Raw genomic sequence first — 25,803 nt, 5'->3', positions numbered from 1 at the left:
TTTCGCCGCTCGAAAAAATAGTTTTTAATAAAAATATTTTATATCCCACTGAAGATATCACCCTAAAAATAAATTTGAAAATATATTGTTACCTCTGATCAGTTTATGCTGAGTTCTGGTTGTTTGAAAAGCGCCAATTTGGTCATTCTCTCGAATAATTTAAGCGCGCATGGAAGATTTTAATCATAATGCTGAAAACGCAACGCGAATTATCGAAGTGTGGCGAATTATCCCAAGCAACAAAATCTTACCGAATTGAAATGATTGAAATTAGGCTAGCTAATTGTTTATTATTTGCTTCAAATGTTGTCGGTGTATTGTTTATTTTTCAAATTTTGATGTTTTAATTTCCGCCTCGCTTTAATTTAGTTTCTCGGTTTGAGTTGTTTGAAAGTTATTCAGAAGTTGTGTCTGCAAATTTTACTTACATTTTGCGGAATCTGCTTGCAGTTGCGGACCCCAGAACAACTAGCTGAACTTGCCTGCTGAGGATTCCGCGACAAAGCAAATGTACAGACAAAATTTACGTTACATGTATTTGTACGCGGAATCCACAAAATTTTTGTATTTCAATTTAGTTACAGTTTGGAAATTGTTACAGATTTGTCTATAGAATCAAGGGACATACAGACACAAAAATGTGCGCCTATTCAAAAAATATTTTGTCCTCGTAAAGAATTACCAACTCCAGATTGAAAAACCTCCAGATTGTTTTTTGTGTTAACTTCTCTGAAAAGTTTTGTTGTTCCTAGTTATATCGACTTAATCGCCTTCAACTGCATCGTTTGCAGCGTGATAATGATTTTTCTTTTGTTTTGAGTGCTTCAGGAACAGATTTCAAGAAATAGACTTCAAGAATAGAGTTTTGAAAATTTCAATTTTTTCTTAGGGTTTCAAGAGTTTAGTGACAACTAGCAAATTGAAGACGCTTTTCTGGGTCGTGCACTATTTTTGAGTTTTTTCTCTGAAAAGTTCTGAAAATGTTCAAGATTAACTGATTTTGCGATCTGTTTTGGACTTTTTTCAAAGTCTTTATGTTTTTTTGCTGATTGAAAAAAAAATTACCCCCTCCAATACCAAAAAGTCTAATGACACAAAATATCATAAACTAGTTCAAGTTTCAACAATGGATTTGATAAGAAATAAAAGAGAAGATCAAAATGTTCTCAAGTTTATTTGACCGGAGCAAAAATGTGTTCTTATAAAAATTTCCACAAACTCAATGAGCTTTAATGTGGCAAATTTTCTTCTGAGAAACTCAATAAATGAAATAGTTTCGGTATCTATCCTTTCATTGACAATTTTCAAAATGATTGTTGGATATGTTTGTAATGTATCCCTAGTGGTGCAATGCTCAGTTTTATCTCAAAAACAAGTTCTGAGTTTACTTTTTCGCATAATGTCATTTGTACATTCCGTCATAAGTTCATTTCAAATTCATTTGCCAAATGCTAGGAAAATAACGCTCTCGGCTACAGTGTGATTTTAAGTTTTAAATTTTAGAATGCCCGTATTATAAAAAAAATTCCGTTTTGTTTTTGTTCCGACTTTTGTAACGAAAGTAACGAAATATTTGTACTCGGGGTGGTTTTTTTTCTTCAGACAAATTTCGGCTTTTTGACTATGTTTTTTTTGAATATCATTCAAAAGGTAATGTTGTCTTGCGCTTAAATTTGAGAAAATGTTTCACATGTGATCATTTTCATAATGTTTTGGGGGGTTTAAAATTAACTCGCAAGCGGACACTTAATCCGTCTTAGAAATCGTTTCAAGTTGGATGAAGGACTTGTTTGCCAAAAATGAATTCCCACTAGGAGCGAAAATTTCAAGTTTGTACTTTATATGGCGTGTGAGGGATGATTTTATCAAAAATCTCAATTTCATTTTTTTTTTCATTTAGCTCATTAAATTAAATTTTTTTCAGGGTATTACTGCTCCATAGAGGTGAAAAAGCAGTCGCAATATTCAAGGCTTCGACCTATGACGAGCGCTTTTGTTTAATTTGTTTAGTTTTTGGACAGTATCTATTATGTAGCTTTCTGGAAAATTTACATTTTTGTTCCGACTTTCGTTGCGAAAGTGAAGGAAAATTTGTGCTCGGGGTGGTTTGTTTTGTCGCAGGACAAATTTCGACTTTTTAACAAGCCATTTTGGACCGAATTTTTTTTAATATAATTTGAAACGTTTTGTTGTCCTGGGCTTAAATTTTTCACTGATCGTTTTTCGTAAAGTTATGGGGGGTTTAAAGGTTGCCATTTATGCCAATTTGGGACTATAACGCGCAGTATATCTATTAATGCGTAAGCGGAGACCTAATCTGTTATCGCGTGCTAACATGCATTTATTTGCTATAGTTTATGCATTTCGTAAATCACTTTTTGAGTCAGTTTTTTGCAAAATCTTACTTGAAATTATGAAAACCCTTTAATCTTACAATTTAAAACTTCAACTAATTTATGTCTAGTTCGGTTTTTAATCAAACATTTTTGGTACCTGATTTTGTTGAAACAATTGTTTGTTCAACTGAGATCCTGCGGCAATAAGTTTGATATATCATTGTGTTCAGGTTAGGGTTCACGTAAAATTGTTAAAATATCGAAATGTTCAAATGCCCCCAAAATTGAGACTGTGAAATAATGCGATATCCGTAAGATGTTGATTTTACCGAATTTAAGTTATTTAAATACCTAAAGTGAGTTCTGTCTTTTGTAAGTTTTAAGCAATAGCTGTCTTGTCGCTAATAGCAGGAATAATTGGTGCCGCGGGAATATCATTTGGAAGCTCATTTATAGGAAAAAATTTGGGAAAAAGGTGTTTTTTTTCGGAAAAAATATTTTGTTTTATGAGGAAAGTCGGGATAAAAATGAGAATTGAAGCAGCACCACTGTAGATGCTCATCCGGTCGAAGTGATTATGTTGCTTCTAAAGTAGCCTGGTGCCAAATCCCCATGCAAAAAAAAACAACAAAAAAAAGGTTCATTTTGTTGTACTCAATTATACGCATTTCGCTTCTCGCGCCGATATAGTTTTATGGCACGTTTTAATCAATAACTAATAAGTCGTCACATTATCAATATCGATCAATGTCTCTCTACAACAAAATTATCTCGATTTTTGAATAATTACCAGGACAAGATTAAAGCAGTTATATATTGTCAAAGGAATGGAACTGATAAAATTTTTGAAGCCTTCGATAGATCTAGACCCATAGTCATCTCTATAAGGAAACAAAATTTATCAAAAAAAAACGCTAAAAATCTTTTTTTGCAAGAAAATTATAAGAAATTACATCAAGAATAAACAATTGAAATAAAAACCTTAATGACCATTTACGCCACAGTAAAGACATTATTAAATTATTAAAGCAAAAAAAAAGAAACAAAAGTTATAGAAAAAGCAACGAAAACAGTTAAAAACCAAATTATTGAGAGAGATAAATTCACCCGCGTTTAATCAAATCGTTCGTTTTGATGTTGACACTTTGTTCCAGCATTGTTTTTGAGTTGAGATGTTTATATCATTTATGTTAATATCAACTCAAGCTTATATCATTTATGTTAATTTAATTATCTCATTTGGGTTCCCCGTTATCGCAATTTACTGTTTAATCCGTTAGGTTAGTTAGGGCCAGTATAGTTGCGATACCAAATTTCTCTGCCAGGGTCTTTCCATCAGGGTTCTTCTACCCCTTCTTTCGAAACATGGAACTGAGTTTGTTCATTACCTCGGGTGACATCTCTCAGGGGTTGTTTGAGGCGCAGTTTCCTTGTCCGTGCCCATATGGATTCAACCTGTTCCAAAAAGGCCAAAATCATTCTTTCCCGGCCACAAACCACACACCATAGTACCGAGAAATTGAATAGTTTCTTAATGGCGAGAAGCCAACTTGAGAAAAGATCGTCGGACTTGAAACAACAAAACCACCGAAGAAAGCTTGTCTGTACTGATATTCGAACCGTTCGCAAAAACTAGTGCTTTCGAACCGAGTGAAGCTCCAAACATGTCAATGCTACCGTCATTAGCTGTAAAAATTTCAGCTATCACCACCTGTTGCACTGTCGGATCTCTTCAGTCAGTTGCTGTCACCGCCGCTTAAGTAAGTACCCGTGACACCACGCCCACCACATGGTTTTATAGTTCCGCCGTACCTGCAACAAATAGCAGAAACATCATTTAACGTCCGTCGCTTCAGTCTAACACCCCTCTCAATCCGTTTGATGCAGAAAGTTACTCTGAGAACCCAGTTTTGTTATCTCAGACAGTACCGTCAGCGGGATCAAACGTCCTTTTTGCATCTCAGCCCCACGTTGCTCTGATCGTGACCCCTCATGGTCAATCATATTCCGTTCAAAACCCGAACTACTTCCCCACTCTTTATACTCATCGAAAGATTGGTGAAACAAATCCCAACTCAATTACGATTCAAATACCTGTCCCTCCGGTTCCGTCATCCGACGCTCCCTTTTCGCAATATGAACAACCAATTGAGGACAAAACGGTTACCACTCGAGACTTAGCTGAACTACACAACCACAGTCGAAAAAACACTCTACCATAATTGAAACTTTCGCATTATAATGGTAACCCCCTCCAATGGCATGAGTGGTTTGGACAGTGTTCTTGCACTTTAGAGTTGGCCGCTACACGTGATGACGTTAAACTGACGTATCTAAAAACGCTCGTGTTAGGCATTTTTAAATCAGCTACATGTGAGTTTGATTACTCTATAAAGATGTGCAAAGATGCACTGAACACTCGGAAAGCAGAGTGCAGTCAACCTCAGGCGGAAGTTAGTGCGCATCTTTAAAAAAATCAATAATTTTTTGCCGCTATGTGTAACTACGAAAGCATCATAAATTTTGCATTAACTGTTTCAAACCTTGTAGCTGTTTTCAAGTACTTGAGTTACTGTGCCAATCTCAAAGGTGTATCATTGTTAAACCAGCTCTCTGTAAACTACCACCGAATGTGAGGGAGTCTTGGATGATGCACACTGTCAAAAAACATAAGTATCAGCCTACTTTACTACAATTCAGTGAGTGGTTGAGCAAAAAAGAGAAGTCCACGAGCGCCCTCAAATCCCCAAAACAAGAAGATCGTTGTTGCCTTTAAGCCATCGTGGCGATCTAATAAAGGCAACGAAAATTTAAGCTTCAAACAGCAACACATGAACGTTGCCAAAACAGCAAACACCGCAATAGCCTCCTTCTGCGCTATACAAAGGCCAGCAAGAATTTGGATTATAAATTTTTTGAAGAGACGCGGCGTGCTACTTTTGAAGTCGAACAGAAATTGTTTTTTTCCTGCCTGCAACTTGACCTTTCGATTTTTTTCTACCGGAAAATCTACAAAAAAGGGTCAAAATAAATCAAACTCGATGCCGGCGCACACCAATAACGTACACGAATCTACTAACATGAAGTCTTATGTAAATGTAAAGGACTACTTCAAATTCTCACATTAAGCGTTTCGTCGGATACCATCCCCACAAATTGCATAAGTTTGTGTCACAGCGTTTTTAGGCTTTCATTTTTGTCGCCAATCAGTTTCAGTTGTCTGTATCACCGCTAGAGCTGACTGTGAATGGAATAAATTGCCAGCAAACAATTACCACAAAACGGTTCGAAATAACAATAAAATCACTATCTGAGAATTACTCGGTTCACGAAAATTTTTTGTCAAAGAAGCTATCAACATGGAAAAGTATGTTGTGAACGTCCCTGCGCTTCAGCGACTCTACTTGCATCTTAAAAATGTTGATCCAACTGTCTACAATTATTCCGAGAAAGAAATGATTCTAGGACAAGACTGCTTTCACGCCATTAAACCACTTGAGTGTAATGGAAGCAAAGCACAAGTCGCTCTTTCTCCGTTTATCTTCCAATAGGTTGGGTGCTGAGTGGGTATCAACCAGCTTCCACGGGACTTTTTTCAAGTAGTTTTAAGTGTTGTGTTGAGGATAACTTTCGGTCGATCGAGTCAAGCAGTGATATGAACTTGAGTCGTACGCAGCTTACAAATCCTGGCGCCGCTGCGGATAAACCTGCTGCACGAGCTGTGCAAATATGGTCGACATATCACGACCGAGAGCAATTTTGTGTAGGTATGCTCTGGGCTGAGAACGACACGCAATTGCCCAACAAGTATTATTCCGCTCTCGTGCAGTTAAAATCACTCAAAATGTATTCGATAAAAACGTCAGTTTGAAGTAACGCTGTAGTCAGACCATCATGGACAATCTGAAAAAAAGATACGTTGTTCTTGTTGGTCCGCAGAAAGCCGCACTGTTCGAGAATTTTATTTACCAAATCAACCAGTGATAAATCCCAACAAGCGTGAAAAGGCGAGACTGTTACTAAATGGAGCATCAAAGGTCAAGGAAAATCTTTGAATCACTCAATGTTGGTTGGTCATGATCTGCAGAGTTTAATACGGGTTCTCTTCCGGTTCAGACACTGATCTACAGAGTTTAATACGGGTTCTCTTCCGGTTCAGACACTTCAAATCTGTGGCAAGAATGTTCGTGCAAGTTGGTGTAGTGCCAATCGTACCACATTATCTTCGTTTCATATGGCGGGAGAATCCCACAAGGGATGTGGGAGTTTTTCAGTGCACCAGGCACGCTTTTGGAGCTCGAGACTCCTCCACTTGCCACTTGTGCAAACTTTTCGCCCAGCAAACCGCGAGAGATAACTACGACAAATTTCCAGCTGATGCTTCTGCCGTCCAAGATAATTTTTATATAAATGACTTCTTAAGTTCTATCGCCGATTCGAAGGCAGCGCTAAAATTGATCAAAATTTTGTTTTGCCTAGGAGAGTTTATATTAAACAAGTTTGTCAGCAATTTTCCAGACTTAGCAGAAAATTTAAATCAGGAAAACAGCAAAATTAGTACTTTAAAGGCAATCAATTTATGCGTTGACACGACAACTAGTTCTAAATGGTGACAGCGGAATGATACCTGAAATGTTAGTCGTTGCGTCAACAAATTTATAACGAAACAAGTTGCGCAGCGCACCAAACTAAGCTGCGTCTCGTCAAGTTTTGACCCGATCGGTTTAATCGCACCGTACACAGTTTGTGCCCGGCTTTTATAGAAGGACGTTTGGCGTTTTTCTGGCCAGAAGTGGGATAGGCCAATGTCGAGCGAGCTTCAGGAGAATTTCATGAAAGGTATATTGGTTTATCAATAACTGGCCAAAAAACAGTTTCTCCCTGTTACTTTGACACCATGGTTGATCAAATAGAACTGCATATGTTTCGTGACAGATCTTCTTTTCCTTTGCTTTCCTGCGCAGTCGCTGCTTCGTCACAAATGAAGCCAAAATTGCTTTTAATTTTGAAAAAACTAGAGTAGCGCCGATGAAAACTCTTTCAGTTTCCAAGCTTGTGTTGCAAGCGGCCTTACTGGTGAGTCGTCTGAGAATTGAATTCGAGAAATCGTTAACATTCTCTATCAAAAAACCATTCATGTGGACTGATAGTACAACTGTGCTGCAATGGTTGAGTTCTACGAGCCAGTTACCTGTCTTTGTGGCTAATTGGGTTTCCGAAATTATCGAAACCATCACAATTGATGAATGGTTACATATGTTCAGTGGCGATATTGCAGTGGATACCAATACCCGCGGAATAACTGCTGAGGCACTGAAAGAAAGTGGTTGGGTGGAAGGTACAGTCTTTGTGAAAACTAGTGATTGGCCTTTCAAACCTGACATAGAAGTTATCACGAGCATTCGACTCAAAGGATCTTCACTGGTACACTTTTTGTCTGGAAAATTTTTTTCCAAAGCTCCAAAAAATCGTCGCATTTAGGTTAAGATTATCACCTCATCGCCGTTAAAATCGCAACACTCGTTCTATAACCGATCCGTCTGGGCTAGAATTAGTGAAGCGCAAACTATTGGTTCTGGCTCAGTCAGGGTCTTTCCCTGTCGAAGTCAACGCACTTCACACTAAACAGTCCAATAATAAGTCTAGCCGAATAGCTTCTTTCGCCTCTTACAGTTTAGCGGTCCCGGTTGTCTAGTTCGTTCCACTGGTCGTATTCGCTTTATCGCCTCTGTTAATTTCAAGTTTAAGCGTCCCATCATTTCAGATAGCCGACGTCTACTCGTAATAATGCTACTAACGTTTTTTCGCAAAAGCAATCATCACCAAAGTGTTGAATATCTGCGTGCTGTTGAACAATCAAATTATGTTGAATTGGGGCTCCGTACTACCCTCCGTTCAATTGAACATCATTTCGTGTTAGGTTAGAAACGAAAATTTAAAGTAATTACGCCTATGATGGCTAATCTTCCGCTCGAGTGCCTAGGTTACCGACAACCACCATTCTCGAACTGCGGAGTCGATTACTTCGATCCCTTCCACTTAAAGTTTCGACGAAACGCAGAGAAACTTTGGGGCTTATTATTCACGTATATGACGAAACGTGCCATTCATCTCGAAGTTGCTTCGTCAGTAGGCATTCTTGTGTGATGGGCATAGAACGCTTCATTGCTCGGCGAGGACCGCCTTACGTTATCAGGTCCGATTATGGTAGGAATTTTGTTAGCTCGGCCAAAGATCTGATTTCATGCATTGCGAACTGGAACCGACATGCGCACGTTCAGCTTGCTCATGAAGGCCGAATCTGGAAATTAATCCACCCAGTGCGCCTCATCGTGGAAAAAAGTGTGTTCCATGAGATTCTCGGAACAGGAAAATCTCGCTAAAGAAGTCCTCGTAACCACCTTATGCATAGATGAGCATTCTCTAAACAACCGTCCAAGCAACTTTGAAGCCTTAAAGCCGAATCACTTCTTATTTGAACCCCGGGGAAGTAGCTTTCAACCTCTAGATATCGAGCAAAGTTTCAACCATCGTAAGCGCTACGCCCGAACGCAATCTTATGCAAATGCCATCTGAACTCGTTAGCTCCGTGAGTACGTACCAACACTGAACAAATGAGAAAAATGTTTTTTCTTTTCCAGAGTCACACTTAAACACAAGAGACCTCGTTTGGATGATTGAGGACAATAGTCCAAGAGGCCATCACCCGTTAGCTAGAGTCAAGTCGTTGAATTATGGGAACGAGGGCATAGCGCGATCCGCTGTAGTAAGATCGGCAGCCAGCGAGTACACCCGACCGACCATAAAACTTGCACCAGTTATCGCTCCCTTAGGGGCGGAAGACGATAGCGCGTACTAGCTTGCATTTAATTACCATAATTTATGCATTTCGTAAATCTTTTTTTGGGTCAGTTTTTAGCAAAAATTTTACTTGAAATTAAGAAAACCTTAAAACCCTGAAAAATCAAAATGTTCAAATGCCTACAAATTTGAGATAAGGCAAAATCGGGAGATAAGGCAAAGTTTACCAAATCTGAGTTTTATAAATTTCTTAACTGATTTCTGTCTTTCTCTAGTTTTTAAACAATAAACATCCTGTTGCTTATAGCAGGAAAATAATCCGTCTGAGTAATTGTCCCAAATTGGTTTTTTTTGTAATTATTGATTTTTTACTAGGAGCAAAACGTATCACTTTGTACTTAAACTTGCGTGTGGGGGGAGGATTTTAACAAAAAATCTCTAATTTAGTTTTTCATTTTTTCAATTAGTTTCTTCAGGTTATCACTACTCCATAGACCTTAAAAGGCAGCCAAAACATTCAGGGTTTCGCCCCGATACGATCACTCTTGTTTAATTTGTTCAGTTTTTGGAGAGTATCTTTCATTTTACTTTTCTCGAAAAGTTATATTTTTGTTCCGATTCTCGTAGCGAAAGTAACAAAATATTTGTGCTCGGGGTATTTTTTTTTGTGTCTAGACAAATTTCGACTTTTTATCAAGCCATTTTGGACCAAACGTTTTGACATCATTCGAAAGGTATTGCTGTCCTGGGCTTAAATTTGAAAGGATATTTTATCATCATTTTTCCGAAAGTTATGGGAAAGAATTTTCACAAAAAAATCTCAAATTAAAAAACTCCTTCTTATGTTTATTACATTTATCTTTTTCAAGATGTTACAGCTCTGTAGACCTTAAAAGGCAGTCAGCACATTCAGGGCTTCGCCCTGATACGAGCAGTCTTGTCTGTTTTTTTTTGTTGTCTGTGTTTTAAGGCCGGCTTTTTTGCGCAAGCTAGTCTTTGAATAAGAAATAAAATTCTTTCAAGACTATTTATTAGACAAATTCGCTGAATTGTCAATTGCGTGCAAGATAAAAGTTTGCTTCTGTGCTTAATATTTTAAGCGCTAAACTGCTCATAATTATCTCCAATTTTGATTAAAATCAATAAAGATGACCTCTCCTTAGGCAAAAACTTTTGTTAGTGTTTGACTTGCAAAAGAAGCGGAAAGAAGTATACCGAACAAAATTCAAGAACTCACTTGATAAATTATCAAAATTTAGTGGCATAAAAAAATTTGATGTTTTTTTTGGCAGTTAAAAGTTTCAAGGGCTTCGTATTGATGCCCTCATTATTGTCATCTTGCGTTTCAAAAATAATGACCGAACATTCTGTTCTCGTGTTTTTCTCCAGACAAATCTCAACTTAGTAGCAATTTTCGGCAGATTTTTTCTACAACCTTAAAGATATAAATGTCTTGATATCAAATTGAAAAAGAAAATTCACTTATGGTTATCTGCGATTTTGTTTTCATGAAGTTAGGGTGGTTTGATTTTGGGACTATTTTGGCCAATTAAGGATAATTAAAGCGCGCGGATTAAAATGGATAACTAAAACTTCCAGTGTTTTATACCCACTTACATTATCTGATTTCCAAGGTTGCAGATAATGAGAACAATCGCTCGGCCAAATTGTCGTAACACCATGCTTTTTCCTTACACCATAATATAGGGTATAGAGTAGACTTTTAATTCAGTTTCCCAAAAAAGATAATTGTTTTTTCTCCTGTACCAGTTTTTTCGTTGTACTGAAAAACTGAACTGATCTTCAGCAAAAACACTTATCTATTTTCACGGTCGGATTTGGGGACGGAGGGGGGTCTCAAAAATGTTTCCCGCTCACCAACCAAAGGGTATTATTTGGGTGTTTTTTATGGGATCCATTTTAAGCCGATCAATCCTAAAATTTTTCTAAAGCTGCTTTAGGCACCAATAAATACCAATTATGAAGGGGAGCGCGCGCGGAAAAAACGCAATTTTTTTGCTCAAAATTTCCCAAAAAGTGCCAAAAAACGGCATTTTGACCTGCTTTTTCAAAAAATTTGCCTGCGGCACAAATTGTTTTGTCAAAATTGGGTTTTTATAGTGTTCTGTGATTGCTCGGAAAATCAATTTGGTCCCCCCCCTCGAGAAAATCCTATATTCGCTCCTGTTTATCTTAGTACCGCCTGATTTTATGAAAATTATTTGGCTAGTGGGCTTTGGAGTTTATCAAAAACAAAGCACCAAACATGGAAGTCTTTTGGAGGAGTGACGGGGTGCGAGTGCCCCCTTCTCAGAAATTCGACACCTCACCACCCAAAGTATCCCTTTTTGGTACATTTTAATTTCTATTTTTGGCCGGTCGACCCTGTAATTTTTCGAAAAGCGCCTTTGGCGCTATCTTAAACTAATTTTGAGCCTAAGTGTGCGCGCCGAAAAAAAATTTTTTTTGGTCAAAACCAAAACCTTTCAAAAAGTTCCGAAAAACGGTTTTTTGGCATGTTTTTTTTTTTCAAAAATTTGTCTGCAGCAAAGAGTTATCAAAACAGGATCTTTATGGTGTTTTAACAATTTGGTCGACCTAGAAAAAGGTCAAAACTTTGGATTTGTTTTTAAGGTTGTCCCTCTCCTTTCGGGAAAATTTTAGATCCGCCCTCCTTTAATTGTCTGTCGGAACATTCATAGTTTCATTTTTCTGCTAGCTTTCTTTGTTTTCAGTCGTAATTAAAAAATTCTCTTTTTTAATATTCAAACGAAGCAAAAAACAGAGCTGCTTCAATGCAGCTCATGCTAAAGATTGTCAAATCGACTGATTCAAAACTGGTGCTAGAAATAAAATGCAGCGAACTACTTCAGTTCAATTTTCGCCTTGTTAAACTGTGAAGCCTCGGCTCTTGAAGTCGACAAAGCCAGTCAAAACGAAAAAATGAAAATACATAAAATGAAAAAAATCAGTTAAATGGATGATACTCTTGATTTTGGGAGCTCAGAATTTAACTAGTTGGTGCGAACAAAACTCAGCAGTTGAGCATTCTAATTTTCGCAGCTTTTTTGTCTTCATGAAACAAGTCACAGCTCGTTGGTAATTATGTTTTTTGGCAGATATATTGATGCAAAAACAATAAAAAGTTCTCATCTCAAATTAGAGACCATTTTAAATCAACTTTGAATTCAGTTCTCCATTTTCATCATCTCTGCTTATTGAGTTTATTCGATCATGAAGTTTCAACTTGCCTGGACCTCTGCGGGTGTCGTCGTTCTTCTTGCAGTCATCGGGGCTGTTTGGTGAGAATTTTCCGATGATATCAGTTTTTAACATTGGGTGGGGGGGGTTGTGTTTTGTGCTTTTTTTTTTACTGTAAAATGGTTAATTTGTCCTTGAAAAGTTCTAAAAAACAATCAGCTCCGTATTTTTTGCCAATAATTGCCTGCAAAAATGCATTTTTTTGCATTTTTGCAGGCAATTATTGGCAAAAATACGGAGCTGATTGTTTTTTAGAACTTTTCAAGGACAAATTAACCATTTTACAGTAAAAAAAAGCACAAATAATGCTGTTATAATGATGTTATAATGCTGATGTTATAATGCTGCGTCAGACATGAAAAAAAGCCCGATATTCGAAAAATCACTTCGGTTATCGAATTAGTCAAAGATCTTTTTTGTGTGTTTAGGAGTGAAGAAAAACTGCCGTGTACAGAAGGTAAGACAACCTCAAAATTACAATCATTTTTTCGTCAATAAGTTACCCTATATGTTAGTTTCAAATTTGTTATTTCAGAATGTACCGGAGGCTTCGAGAAAATTCCAGGTAAGTGTCTCTGGTTAATCATACACTCTGACTGCGTTTACTGGGACGCGAAAACTAAGATGACGGTAATTTATCATACAATAGTTCAAGTTCTTGTTTCTCTTTGTTTTAGAGCTTCTGCACAAATATACAAAAAAAAACAGATTATAAAATTAAAAAATTATATAATTATTTCGAATTGTTATTTTTACTTATACGGTAGCAATTTAGGTCGAATTTAGATGAAACATAAAACTTCCGTATAAGGAAAGTAAAAATAACGTTTTGTCTTTGAAACATCAAAAACTAGAAGCCCAAAAATTAAAACATTCGATAATTCTTACATTTCGAATTCTGATTTGAAAAACCAAGGACAGATACCCAATCATAGGAACGCGTCTCTCTAGTTTTCTCTCTCTGCAGGTCTGAAGCACTGCTACAAGTTCTTGAAGGACTTGGGTCCAGTGAGCCAGGACAAGGCGGTCACTGCCTGTGGAATTGAGGGGGGATCTACTTTGGTCACCTTCGACAATGTCGGCGATGACGTAAGTCCTAATATTACTAAGGTGTTGATGACATCATCAACTTCTAATGGCAAAAACAAACAATAAATTGACTTTTGATCAAAAGCCTTTGATTTGAGTAAAAGGTATCCGGTCACTGTGCAAGCAGCTCAGAATTTTTCAATCACTTTTACTCACGGAGCATTAAAAACACAAAATTGCACACACACACACAAATTATTTAAAAATTTTTCGCCTTTTTGCCGTGTTTTGGTGAATAAGAATGCATTCAAATCGAGTTCCAAATTAGATGAGCATATCTTTAACATAGTTTGGTAGCCTTACTAACCTCTCTTTAATTCATTATATCTAATTGCATGCTGGAAATAGGTCTGAGAAACGCAAGAATTCTGACCAGTTTTTCTCGATACTGAAGTGAATTTTTTCTGTTTCTTTTTTGGAATCCAACAGTAAAAGCTTCAAAAATGAGAGACTTGGTTTAATGTGAAAAAACATGCTTGGCCAAAATACTTTTTCTAGCTCTAGGTGCTGGTCGGAACAATAAGTTGGAATTAGTTAGATTAGGCAGCCTGTCAACACCTATACAATTTCTACGATTGTTTTTTGAATTTTCTAGAGACACAACTTTTTTTCGTAAAAGCAGGATTTTGCATGCCAAAAAGTAATTAGCTTTTGAAATTTTTTTGTGCTTTCTTTTTTCTAACTCTTGTTACTCTGCAATTTATTAACTAAAATGAAAAGATAGGTCTGAAAAAATTATTGCACCAAATTAAAAAAACAAAAAAATTTCTCATTATATAAAAAACAATTAAATAAACAAAAAACTACTTTTTTGCCTCAAACTAAACAGGAAAGTTCCAAAAAGTAAATAGTAATCACTTAAATTGACGATTTCAGCAAATAGTGCGGGACCACCTCTTCTCCAAGTATGAAGATGTCATCACCAGCAGCCCGGCATTCCTCACAGCCTCCGGCTTCTGGACTGGATACTTGCGCAACTTCGGTGACACCGAGAACCCCTTCGTCAACATGATCTCCGGCGCTCCCATGGATACCTCCATGTTCAGACCAGGACAGCCGGACGATGAAAGTTAGTCTGTAACAAAAAAATATGTATACTATACCTTTCAGTATAATCCCTCTTTCTATTATCTTTAATGAAATGAATTTGATTACTAATATTTTTCAGTATAATCACACTTATACTTCTGTTACTATCAAACTAACCATTCAAGATGTAAGTCTAATGGTTTTTTGTAGCATTCTTGTATGAACTTAAAATAAACCTCGACTGACACAAAAATAATTTCTCGTCTCTTCTACTATGAAAGAACTATCTTGATCATTTTTCATTTGGATTAAAAATCTTGTCATTAGTTAACTGTACTTCAGCAATTATGTCTCCAGTCAGGGGAGGATTTAGGGGGGAGGTGGGGTTGGGGCGGGGCGGACGCTTTTCTTTCTCAGGAATTTGACCCCCTGCCGATCCAAAGGACGCCAACTATGATCATTTCGAACCTTTTCATCGCATGTTATCAATTAAAGTTTGACAAACTATTTTGCTACTCTTTCTCCGCATTCCAGACTGAGTTATTATTTTGTTACTGTTTGCAATTTGATATAAGCTTTTATAAAAAACTAACTAATTTGCAATAACTCATATTTTTTACACTGGCTAGCAGCGTAGTGTATTAGTACGAAACTTATTTTTTTTTCTAACTCGCAAATGAAAGAGTTAATTAAAAGTTTTCACTTATTTGGTTGCACTTTTGCTATAATCACGTTCTCTACCATTGGAATTTTCATTGCATCTGTTCTTTGTTTTTTTTTGGCTAGTGTTTGTGATCAACTAAGGCTTGTGGCTCAGAGCTTTGTGTGTGGGATTCATCAACCCTAGGTTGCGATCGGTCGGAGATAGAATCCGAGACGTTGCCGAAATTTAACTAATTCCAGGCTTATTTCTACTTTTTCTTATTGCACTTTATAGAGCTGCTTTTTTGATATGCTCTTGCTAGTTTTTGCGAAGTGAAACTTCGCTTCTTTGTATACTGATTGTAAAGCTTGATTGTTTGAGCAAGTTTTTGCGACTAAAAAGACTATAAAAACAACTTGAAATATTTCGCATTTTTTCCAAAGTAATAGGTTTGGGAGTTTCCTACTGATGAACAGCGGCACTTTTGTGTGGATTTTTTAACATTTTATTCATGCTGCTTCACGTGTTTGCTAGTTGATCTCAGAGTGCAAGGTAAAATTTACTGTATTGATCGTTGTTGTTCCAAATATTTAAAATGTGGAAGAACTTTTTATTAGGATGTATTTTAGTTTTTTTTTTCTAAATCAGGTAACACAACAAATTTTAAGAATGGGTCGAGTGATATATCAAATCAAGCCCCTTCAGTCGTGATTCGAATCCATTGAAAATTACAAAACTTTATTTTATTATAGTTTTCTATGTATAATTTAGGCAAAAAGCAATAAAGAAAAAAAATGTGACAAAAGATTAGAAAAGTTTAACATTTTTTTTCTTTTTTTTGTGTCGTTTTTTTTCTTGAAAATGTATTTCATCGATCATACTAAATTCACTAAGATTATAAGAGTTCACAAGTCACACCAAGTACTAAAACCGACCTTATTTTGAAGACAATTTTTTTTGATTAATATAGTCGGAGCATTCTGTGCTTCTTGCTCAGCAACCGGCTATCCTTGTTGATAATTGCTTTTATTGGCTGGTACTCTTTTGTCAGGAAATTGATAGGAGTCTTTTCCCTGAAATACTGTTCTAAAAAAATTAAGCGACAGGCTCGATAAAATTTAAAACATTAGGCTTATTGCCCATTCTTTTTTTCAAATATATGAGTAGCTTGTTTCATTTTTGGTATCAAATGAACTTGTTCCTTCTTCTCAGATAAACCAAGTTAAAAATTCCCCAGCGTTTAATATGGATTTAATTTGACTCTGATTGGCTGAGTTTCTCAATGAGAACGTAGTTGACATTATAGATCATATTTTCTTCTTGAATCGTATGTAAGCTTGGTCCTATTTTTTGTCCCAATTTAAAATCCCGCTTTTCTTTCTAGTATTAACTTACTTGAAATCCTTTTTTTCATCATTAATGTGTAAAAATTAAAAGAACCCCAGCTTTCGCATAAAGTCTAAAACATTCCTTGCAAAAATTTCATCTTGCGTATTTAATATGCGTGATTAGAATAATTAATTAGAAAAAAAAACTTTTGTACTTGCTGGCTTTAAAGAGGAATTAATTAACTGCACAAAGAATTGCTATAGAAAATTGAAGAGAGCCATTTAAAGTTTGGCAATGATGATTCGAAACTCAAGATTTGTTCTTCAAAATTTCGAAAGATATGCTCCAAACATTTGAATTTGGATTTTAAAAAACTCTCGTCAAAGTTGAAACTTAACTAAGTTCTAGATTTAAAAAACTTCTAAGATACTTTCTAAGAGTTTTTCATTGAAACCTTATCTTTGCTAACAATTTCCCTTAACCACTTACCTTTATAAAAATAGCGTAAGCACTGTGTCCATAGAAAATTTGGCGTTGCGTTGAAAAAGTTTGGCGTTGCGTCGAAGAAATTTTTTTTCAATTAATCATACTATAACAGTCTAAAAATATAGAATAAATCTAAAATTCCGCGCAGTCAAGAACAAATATATTAACTTAAGAGTTCAATTTAAAATTTCCGAGTTACCCAAGTGCCCTTTTAAAAAGAAATCTGGAAGAGCCATTTCAAAAAATAGAGCAAAATCGTTTTTTTTTTCCTAGAGAAAAACATCAAAAGGACCCAGTATACGTATCAATTCCCAGTTTTCTTTTCAGATGTTTTGCAGATGAGTTCGACGGTAATTGAATTCCAGTTGAAATGCATTTTTTATGGTTTTTATCTTGTTAATCCGACTTGACGTTTGGAGTTGAAGTTTGTGGTGGTTTTTCATAATCATACCATTACAGCAAAAGTTGAACTCGTGTTCGTTTCGATCCGGAAACCTTTGGATAGCTAAGAGAGTAGGCTTGCACTAGACTACAATCCGGTTGGGATAGCTGCTCGATTATTGCTTAATAGTTTTAAAATGCTAATCGTTTTTGTGTGCAAATTATCCGCTTTCATAATCGTTCCCAGTTGAATTGACGCCAACTAATTGGTCATAATATTTCTTATCAAACTTTGGCACCTAAATTTGACATTGGAAGTACAAAAATTTTAAGTTTATCATTTTTTTATTCGGGACCTATTCAATATTTAAAGCAACTCAAGGCCAGTTAGAGGCAGTCGGAACAATCAGGGCTATACGACCAGTCTTGTTTTTGAGCACTGGTAGCCACAAAATACAACATTAGCTTTAGGTTACGACTCGGCTGGGCTTGACGTTTCGAGTCAATTTGATTTTATGTTTCGACTTTTTGAATTTCAATATTTCAACCTTCAGTCCCAAGAATAAGACTTGTGCGAATATAGATTTTTGCTGGAATTATTGCACTTATTTCAACCATTTTAGTCAAATTATAAATTCAAAACATCGACCCTTGAAGAGATGTATTGGTATAACTGAACTAAGTGAGTACTCTTTTAGTTCTGGGCAAGTTTGGAGGGGAGGCGTGTGTGTGTAGAAAGAAGATCACCCACTCAACTGTGGACCAATATGACAACTTGGGCTTGGACGACTTCACATGCTCATTTCCCAACTGGGCCGTCTGCATGCGTGAGTTTCTCTGCTACCCGTCAAATATTAAATAAAAGCAGCATCTGTTGGACACTCAATGGTTGTCTAAGTTTTTGGATCTTGTTTGATTTCCCACACCGCAACTATTACACGAGGACTTGTAATAAAGTATGTAGTTTGTGACTGCTCAGCCTTTGAAATAATTCATAAAGGGTTGGAAATTGTTCTTGGGAACTATAAAGTGAGGAGCAGCCTCCAAAGAATCAGTATTTTTTAGGTGTTCTCCTGTTCAGAAACAACATGTTTTCTGATAATAATTTAAATTTTCTGATAATTTCATTGTTTTTTTGATAATAACTTTAAGCCTAACACTTATGATGAAACTTGGTATGAATTTGTTTCTTTACAATTTAGCTCGGCTTGGGGGAATTTCGAAAAGGCATCTTTTTGTCGGGTGGCGCCTTCATGAGCAAAAATCTAACCGCTTACTTTATTAAATTGCACCTTATACACTGAAACCAAAAACCGCCGCTGAAACCACTGTGAAAATGGGGGAAAAACAAAAATCAACGCAAATTTTTTGTTATTTAGGTGTAGTTTAGGAATTAAAATAAGATCACAAAAATATAACAAATGAAAACTTGCCACAACATACATGAAAAATGTTCTCTGTCACACATTTAGATGTCTCTTATTTAGAGAAAAAACAAGTCCAAGAAGTCATTTGTAATTTTTAACGCTTCAATAAAAACATTTTCTTCTAATTGCTAAAACTTATAATATCAAATATGAACCCTCTTATTGATTTTTTTGCTCTTGTAATTAGCTTCTTTCAGCTTCAACATTTTTTAATGCTTCATCTGGTTTAATGGCAGCTGTTATCTTTTCTTCAGTTATGTATTTGCCAAGTTATTTATTATTGTCCCCTTGTTTTATAATTTTAACTATGATCTTAAAAAGATTATTTACATGTGACTCTCTGCCCGACAAACAATATATTTGTCCGGAATATGTTTCAACTTTTCTGATTTCTTTTTTTACAACAGATTTTAAAAAATCGGTGGAAATTAGTATTAAAATAAAAAAGATTCCCAGGTTTTAACAAGTGAGAAAATGTTTATGCTATTTTGACACAATTTTTTTTTGTCTATGGTAATGTCTATAGATTTTTCAACTTGAGTAAAATTTATATAATAAGGGTTTTGTCATACCTGAATTTTTCCTGGAGGAATATTTTTGTAGCGCGCCAGATTTTTCTTTGCAATCATCATGTCAACAATTCGAGGAAGTAAATTATGTATAAGTAAAGAAATGACTTACAATTTATCGTGATAATTGTTTCGACTTTTGATAAAAATGATGGAGTTTTTTGTGCTCGGGTAGTTTTGCTCGTGACAACTTTCGATTTTTAACTAGCCATTTCGGCAATTTTTCCTTTACCATCTGCGATATATTGATGTCCAAAGGTGAAAATTTAAAAGGGATTGAGTTTGGGACTACCCTGACCACTAAAACTAAACTTTGTATAATTAACCCGCGACATTTTTTGTGCTTTTAAAGCGTAACCAGCAAGTTAAACATTTCTTCATTAAACGGATACAGACTGTTCTTTTTACGTTAGCAGACGCAAAATAAAGCATTCTGGAATTTACATGGCGTGTAGGGGCAGGGGCAGATTTATGGGGGAGGGGTCGGGGGCCCTTCCTTCCTCTCAGAGACTCGACCCCTGCCTACCCAAAGGGTCTCCTTTTTGACGCGAATATATACTAACTTTGAGGAGAGAACGCGCACGGAAAAACGCACTTTTTTGATCAAAATTTTCTAAAAAGTGTTTTTAAGCGATATTTTTGAGAAAATTTTGGCCAGAAAATTTTGGACGCGCCCTTTTTGGCCTGGTTTTCTAAAATTTTGCTTGCGGTGCAAAGTTTTTAGTCAAAGTAAGGTCATGGCAGTGATAGAAAAAAGGTCTTAGATCTGCCTGTGCAGGGGAAAAACTCAAAATAAGAATAAAAAAAACAAGATAATTTTTTTGTTTTCTCATCGCAAATTTTTTCATCGGCGTTAAAAGGCAGTCAAAAACTTTAGCGCTTTGTTTTCATATATGCAGTTTTGTTGTATTTAGTTCTCAAGAGCAACATGTTTTTTTAACCAAGCGGTTTTTTTATATGCAATTACGTTATTTGCTCAAAAATTAAAAAGTTAATACGAAAATGTATCTTATTTTAACCAGGAGTACAATAGTGGTTTCGCAATGAGCTGAACAACCAGTTTCTCGTTTTTTTCTTTGATGAGTCAACTTAAGGTGAATAACCGGAAAAATTCATTCTGAACTTGATGACTTATTACCTAGCTACGAACTCAATGAATTATAGCGCGCGCAAACTTCAATTGAAGAAATGAATTTACACGATATATAGGCCTCGTAATTTCTTTTATAAAACCCGTAGCTGGTAATTTGCTGCAGATCGAGACGTGTATGCGCTGAACAAGCAGGCGTGGAACAGTGCGCTGATGTATGACCAGGAGGGGTCCCAGTTGCCGGCCGATGGCACCTGCGAGTTGGACTGGGAGGACCAGAATAGGTACCAGCTGTACATGATGAGGGACAAAAGACTGGAGAAGGGGTTCGAAGGAGCTCAGGAGCTGGCCGACAAATACATGGGTATGAAACTCTTATGTACTAGAAATTATTCTGATGCGTCTGATCTACAGAACATCGGATATGCCAAATAATTTTTTTCTTGGTATTTTGGTATATGGGATATGATGGCTAAAGATAATATTATTCTTTTTGTCAAAACACGTATATTGGTATTTAGGATATAGGATACCTTCACTTCAACTAATTTCATAGAGTATGTCCTTTTATATTTTTTTTTGCTGTAGAATTTCAGTAACTTGAATTAAATGACGATGTTAATACTTGTTGAATTGCATTTATCAAGAAAAGCAGATGGTATCTAGGTTTGAAAATTAAATTACAAATTTCAAACGCTCTTTAGTATGATTTTATTCATTTCAGGCGATGTCTAATTTTTTTGCAACTAATAACGGTAACAATGGCGTCTCTGCTTTTTTTAGAAATACTCAACACAGATGTCATTCAAACTCCTGTTTGTCACTTGGTTCAATAGCGTCCTAAGAGCAACATAGGATAAAAATCCGGAAAAAAGTAGAAAACAGCATCATACTCCAGTTATCAGTTTCCTATTGAATTTGTACATATTGTCGAATATCATCAATTATTACCAAAAATAAATAAAACTATTTGTAAACAAATAAATTTAATTAATTGTTTGATTGATATTTTTTTGCAGTTGCTTGATGATTTTCTTGCAATCAGACTGGTCTGAAAACTTGAAGCCCAGTCAAGTCCCTGGTCAATCTTTTTCACTGACGGTTTTATCAGTTTGCTTTATATTCAAGTTGTTAATGCTCAAGTAATTGCAATTTTTCTCACTGTCTTCAAAGGATGATGTTCAAATCAGAACAGTTTCAGCAATCGCAATAACCTTTTTCAAAAGAATTGACATAGTTTTTTTAAAATTTTTGTTAAAAAAATAGCGAAAATGAATAAATAGTCATGCATCTGCTACTAAATGGCCATGCCAAATTGTTCCTCGAATTCTTTCAGAAACGATATGTTTTGTTCTTTCTTCCAGAATTTCAATTTTAGTTAGAAAAAGCCCGCGATAACACGTAATTTAATTTAACAAAGTCTTACGTTACTTTATTTGTATGCTTTTTTGGTTATGTAGCAAAAAAAAACAAGTCATAAAATAGACAACGACAATATTAACCATTCAGAATCGAGAATAGGAAGTAAACCTAGGAAATAAATATTTTTTAATTATTTATTTCAGTTTGCTTTCTGTTTTCGATTCTGAATGGTTAATATTTTCGTTGTCTACTTTATGACGTGTCTACTTTATGACTTGAAAAGCATACAGATAAGAAAGTGTAAGTTTTTACTAGCTTAAATTACGTGTTATTGCGGGCTTTTTGTAACTAAAATTGCAATTCTAGAAGGAAGAACAAAACATCGTGTTTTTGAAAGAATTCGATGAACACTTTGGCATGGCTATTTAGTATCCAGTTTTCGGTTAATATAGTATTTGCCAACTTTTTAGCGGGGTGAAATAAAAATTTTCTGCTTTTGGAACGCACTCTTGCTTTTTTTACAGCCCTAAGAACTTAATAATTTTGTTGAGAAAAAGGTTTGTTCAGAAAAATTCATGACGCCGCAATTGGAAGAGTACAGTTTGTTTAACAAGCGCCTTATTTAAATGGCCATTTTTTTCTTTTCAACGTTTGTCCATTTGAAAATAATTACTTGTCAGTGATTTAGATGAAAACAAAAACATTTATAAAGTTAGTGTTTGGCACTGTTGAACAACTTTTTGTTTTTCGGCAATATTGTACTCCGGCACTAATGTACTGTCCTAACAGTAGACAACTTTATTTCGTCAAAAAATAACAAATACTATGGTAACAATCAGAATTGAGAATAGAAAGAAAACTTAGCAAACAAATAGGGCAGTAAAACAGTGCCGAAGTACAACAGTGCCGGAAAAAAAATTAGTTCAACAGTGTCGAAAATGAAAACTTTGTTCAACAGTGCCAGAAATATGAACAAATTTCAACATATTAAGTGCGACAAACAAAAATTTAATGGCGAACGTTTACAATCTTAAGTGGCACTTAATGATTTTGGGAGAGAAAAAAAGCAATTTAGACGTTTTGGCGCCAAAATAAAGGTTTAATTTACAGTTGCAGACATTTGGCGCCAAAATTGGAGTGTTTTTGTTTTTGATAATTAGCGTCAGTAGTTTCTCGCTCTTTAGAAAATGCGTGTAAATTATTCTGAAATTTTCCTGCCTTTTTCGGCACTATTGTAATTCGGCATAGTTGAACGCCCCCAAACAAATTAGTATTCCTTATTTATTTCCTAGCTTGCTTTTTCTCTTCAATTCTAATATTTTGAAATAGTGTTTTTGTAATTTTTGACGTGTTTACTTTACGATTTGTCTACTTTTTGTTACGTATCCAAAATTACTTTTGAAATCAACAGTTTTGAGTAAGCAATTGAACAGATTGTGTATAATTGTGTAAAACAGAGAAAACAGAATATATTCTGCAAATTCGACTGATTATTTATGCCTCAATTAAACATTATGTTTGCTTAAACAACCACTTGAAAAAATTTCTGAATTATTGAAGCCATTTGAATGTAGACAAAACGTCTAGAATAGTGCTCGACTAAACAGCTTTTTAATTTTAATTGCCTACTTGAAAATACCGTCTGCTTGCGTTCAAATCTGAAAAAAATATATATTTCACCTGCGAGCAGTTTGGGCAAAATTCTGTCGACAAAAAGTTTACCCAAATTGTTGTCAATTTGACCAAATAAAAAAATTGGTCAATTTGATCAAAGTATTGAAAAGATTATGAGATTTTTATAATTTTCTATGCTGCTGCCTAACGAGTAAGCGTGAGTAACAAACGTTTTAAATTGATTTGAGGCAAAATAATTTGTGCAACTGATAAATCTCATGCACTAAACAGAGCGAAATCAATGTTTCTGAAACTGGAGCTTCATTGGCAAAAAGCAGTCAATCAAATACAAGCATCGTGATGAGGCGTTTCAGTATTATTTGAAGTCGATAAAAATGTTTGCAACCATTTCTGTATAAAATATGCATCTTGAATCTTTCTACAAAAGTTTCCATTAACGTTTTTAAAATCAAGGGCTAATTTAATTAGCCATAAAATTAAAATCATTTGTTGAATTTCAATTCTGATCATTGGATAACACTATTCAAAACTTTGTAGTGAAGTTTGCGTTTTTGCAAATTGCATAGATTTCATCAGCTGATTTAGACGATGAAGACAACGCGATTTTTTGGTCAAAATTTTCCAAAAAGTGTCTAAAAACGCATTTTAGGCCTGTTTTTTCAAAAATTGCCCGCGGCTTACAAATTTGGGTCAAAATGCGGTCTTTTTAATGATTTGGGAGATCTCAGAAAATCATTTTGGTCAACCTAAAAAATTTTTTTTTTTCCAATTTTTTTTTTGAAAATCTGCCCCCTCCCCTCGAGAATATCCTAGATCCGCCCCTGGTAGATTTGGTTTGTGATTTCTTCACTTTGGTCCCTTTAGTGTATAAGACTTAATTATCTTTTAACAAGACTCAAGTTGAAATACTTGGATTATTATAAGAATTATATTTGTGGTAGTTTTTTTGGATCACTTGGGGCAATAAAAATCGTAGTTGTTAAAAACAATGTGTATGCTCCCCAATGAATATATTGGCACTGTGAAATCAAAAATGAAAGCAATTTAACCTGCAATCTGCGGTTTGAAAATTGCAAAAGAGAGTAATTTATGCACGGTGAAATTTCGGTGGCAGGACAATCTACCCTATTCCAAACTACCCTATACCATTCTACCCTATGCCATTATACCCTGCATATCAATCTACCCTATACCAATCAACCCTATACTAATCTGCCCTAAATACCAGTTTAACCTGTGTCGATTTGGCGCATAATTAATGTAGCCTTTCAAAGTCATAATTAGAATCGGAAAGATAACAGCACGTGTTAATTCATTTGAGTCTAAATTTTTGGACTCAATTTGAGTCTTCCACTCAAGGAAATTGTTCTAAAGACTAGATAGCATTTTTAGCCTCGAAGTCTGAAATTTGTCTCAATTAACAGGTTTTCATCCCCAATTTTCAATATCACGTACAAAAATGAAACCAAAACTACGTCATTATATCAATTTTCCTTCGAATAACATTTACCAAAATGAGTCAATTTTCTTGGGGTCTATCCCAACAGAATCGGAGAACGCTTGTAATCGGTGGCCACGAGTTTACAAAAAAAAAAACAGGAACCAAAGAATGGAAACATTCACTGGAAGTGTTTAATATGGGGGTCCCATAAATGCAAAACAACAGCAATAACCCGAGATAACGATCTTATCTCCTGTAGAAATGAACACACTCACGAAGTGTTTCCTTGTCGTTCAGATGCAAGGCTTATCGTGCAGAAAATGAAACAGGACACAAAAGTTCAGCAATTTCCAGTCAATAGCATAATTATAGCAAACGGCCTGCAGTCTGTATCCGAAGAAAAAGCCGTTCAATTAGCTCTTCCTTGCCGGTCGGCGATTAATCGGGCCCGAAATCGACAGAAGGCAAATGAGAGACCCACATTGCCTCCAATTATCGACAGACATTTTAAAGTACCAAAGCAACACGAAGATTTTTGCGTCTTCGATAGCGGCATTGAAGGTCCAGAAAGGGTGTTGATTTTTGGAGATCGCGACAATATCCAGAGTTTGATATTACATCGAGATGTTTGGCTGTGTAATGGAACATTCAAAGTTTGCACTATTCAATTTTATCAACTTTACACCATCCACATTCAACTCGCTGGATTTTAACCCCCGTGCATTTATGCACTGTTACCAAACAAAACAGAGCACACAAAAAGCTACTGAAGGGATTATCAGCCATCACCGAAAACACCGAGCCTCACCGCGTTCTCCTCGATTTTGAACGTGCAGCACTAAACGTTTTCGCTAGTCCTGATACCGGAGCGTCGTTGAAAGGCTTCTATTTTCATTTATGTCAAGCGCTCAACCGGAAAATGAA

At 35.7% G+C, this 25,803-nt stretch overlaps 3 protein-coding genes across 6 annotated transcripts in view; 2 read left to right on the top strand and 1 right to left on the bottom strand.

Annotated features, from left to right (window-relative positions):
- The window catches only part of LOC134854909 (dynein intermediate chain 2, ciliary-like), a 512,182-nt gene that overhangs the window by 260,520 nt on the left and 225,859 nt on the right, over positions 1-25,803 (top strand). The gene's annotated exons all lie outside the window — the stretch shown is intronic.
- LOC134854908 (protein arginine N-methyltransferase 5-like) overlaps positions 1-25,803 on the bottom strand; it is a 568,964-nt gene that overhangs the window by 420,535 nt on the left and 122,626 nt on the right. The window lies entirely within an intron of this gene.
- LOC134854258 (uncharacterized) lies at positions 12,152-21,447 on the top strand. Its single transcript, XM_063870450.1, has 8 exons — positions 12,152-12,439; positions 12,827-12,855; positions 12,934-12,963; positions 13,366-13,487; positions 14,364-14,556; positions 18,054-18,182; positions 20,608-20,805; positions 21,225-21,447. Exons 1-8 carry the CDS (start codon positions 12,372-12,374, stop codon positions 21,275-21,277), a joined length of 822 nt encoding a protein of 273 aa, XP_063726520.1. The 5' UTR covers positions 12,152-12,371; the 3' UTR covers positions 21,278-21,447.

The sequence above is a fragment of the Symsagittifera roscoffensis genome, chromosome 9, assembly GCF_963678635.1.
Source record: "Symsagittifera roscoffensis chromosome 9, txSymRosc1.1, whole genome shotgun sequence".
NCBI lineage: Eukaryota > Metazoa > Xenacoelomorpha > Acoela > Convolutidae > Symsagittifera > Symsagittifera roscoffensis.
This window is presented reverse-complemented; position numbering and strand designations above follow the sequence as displayed.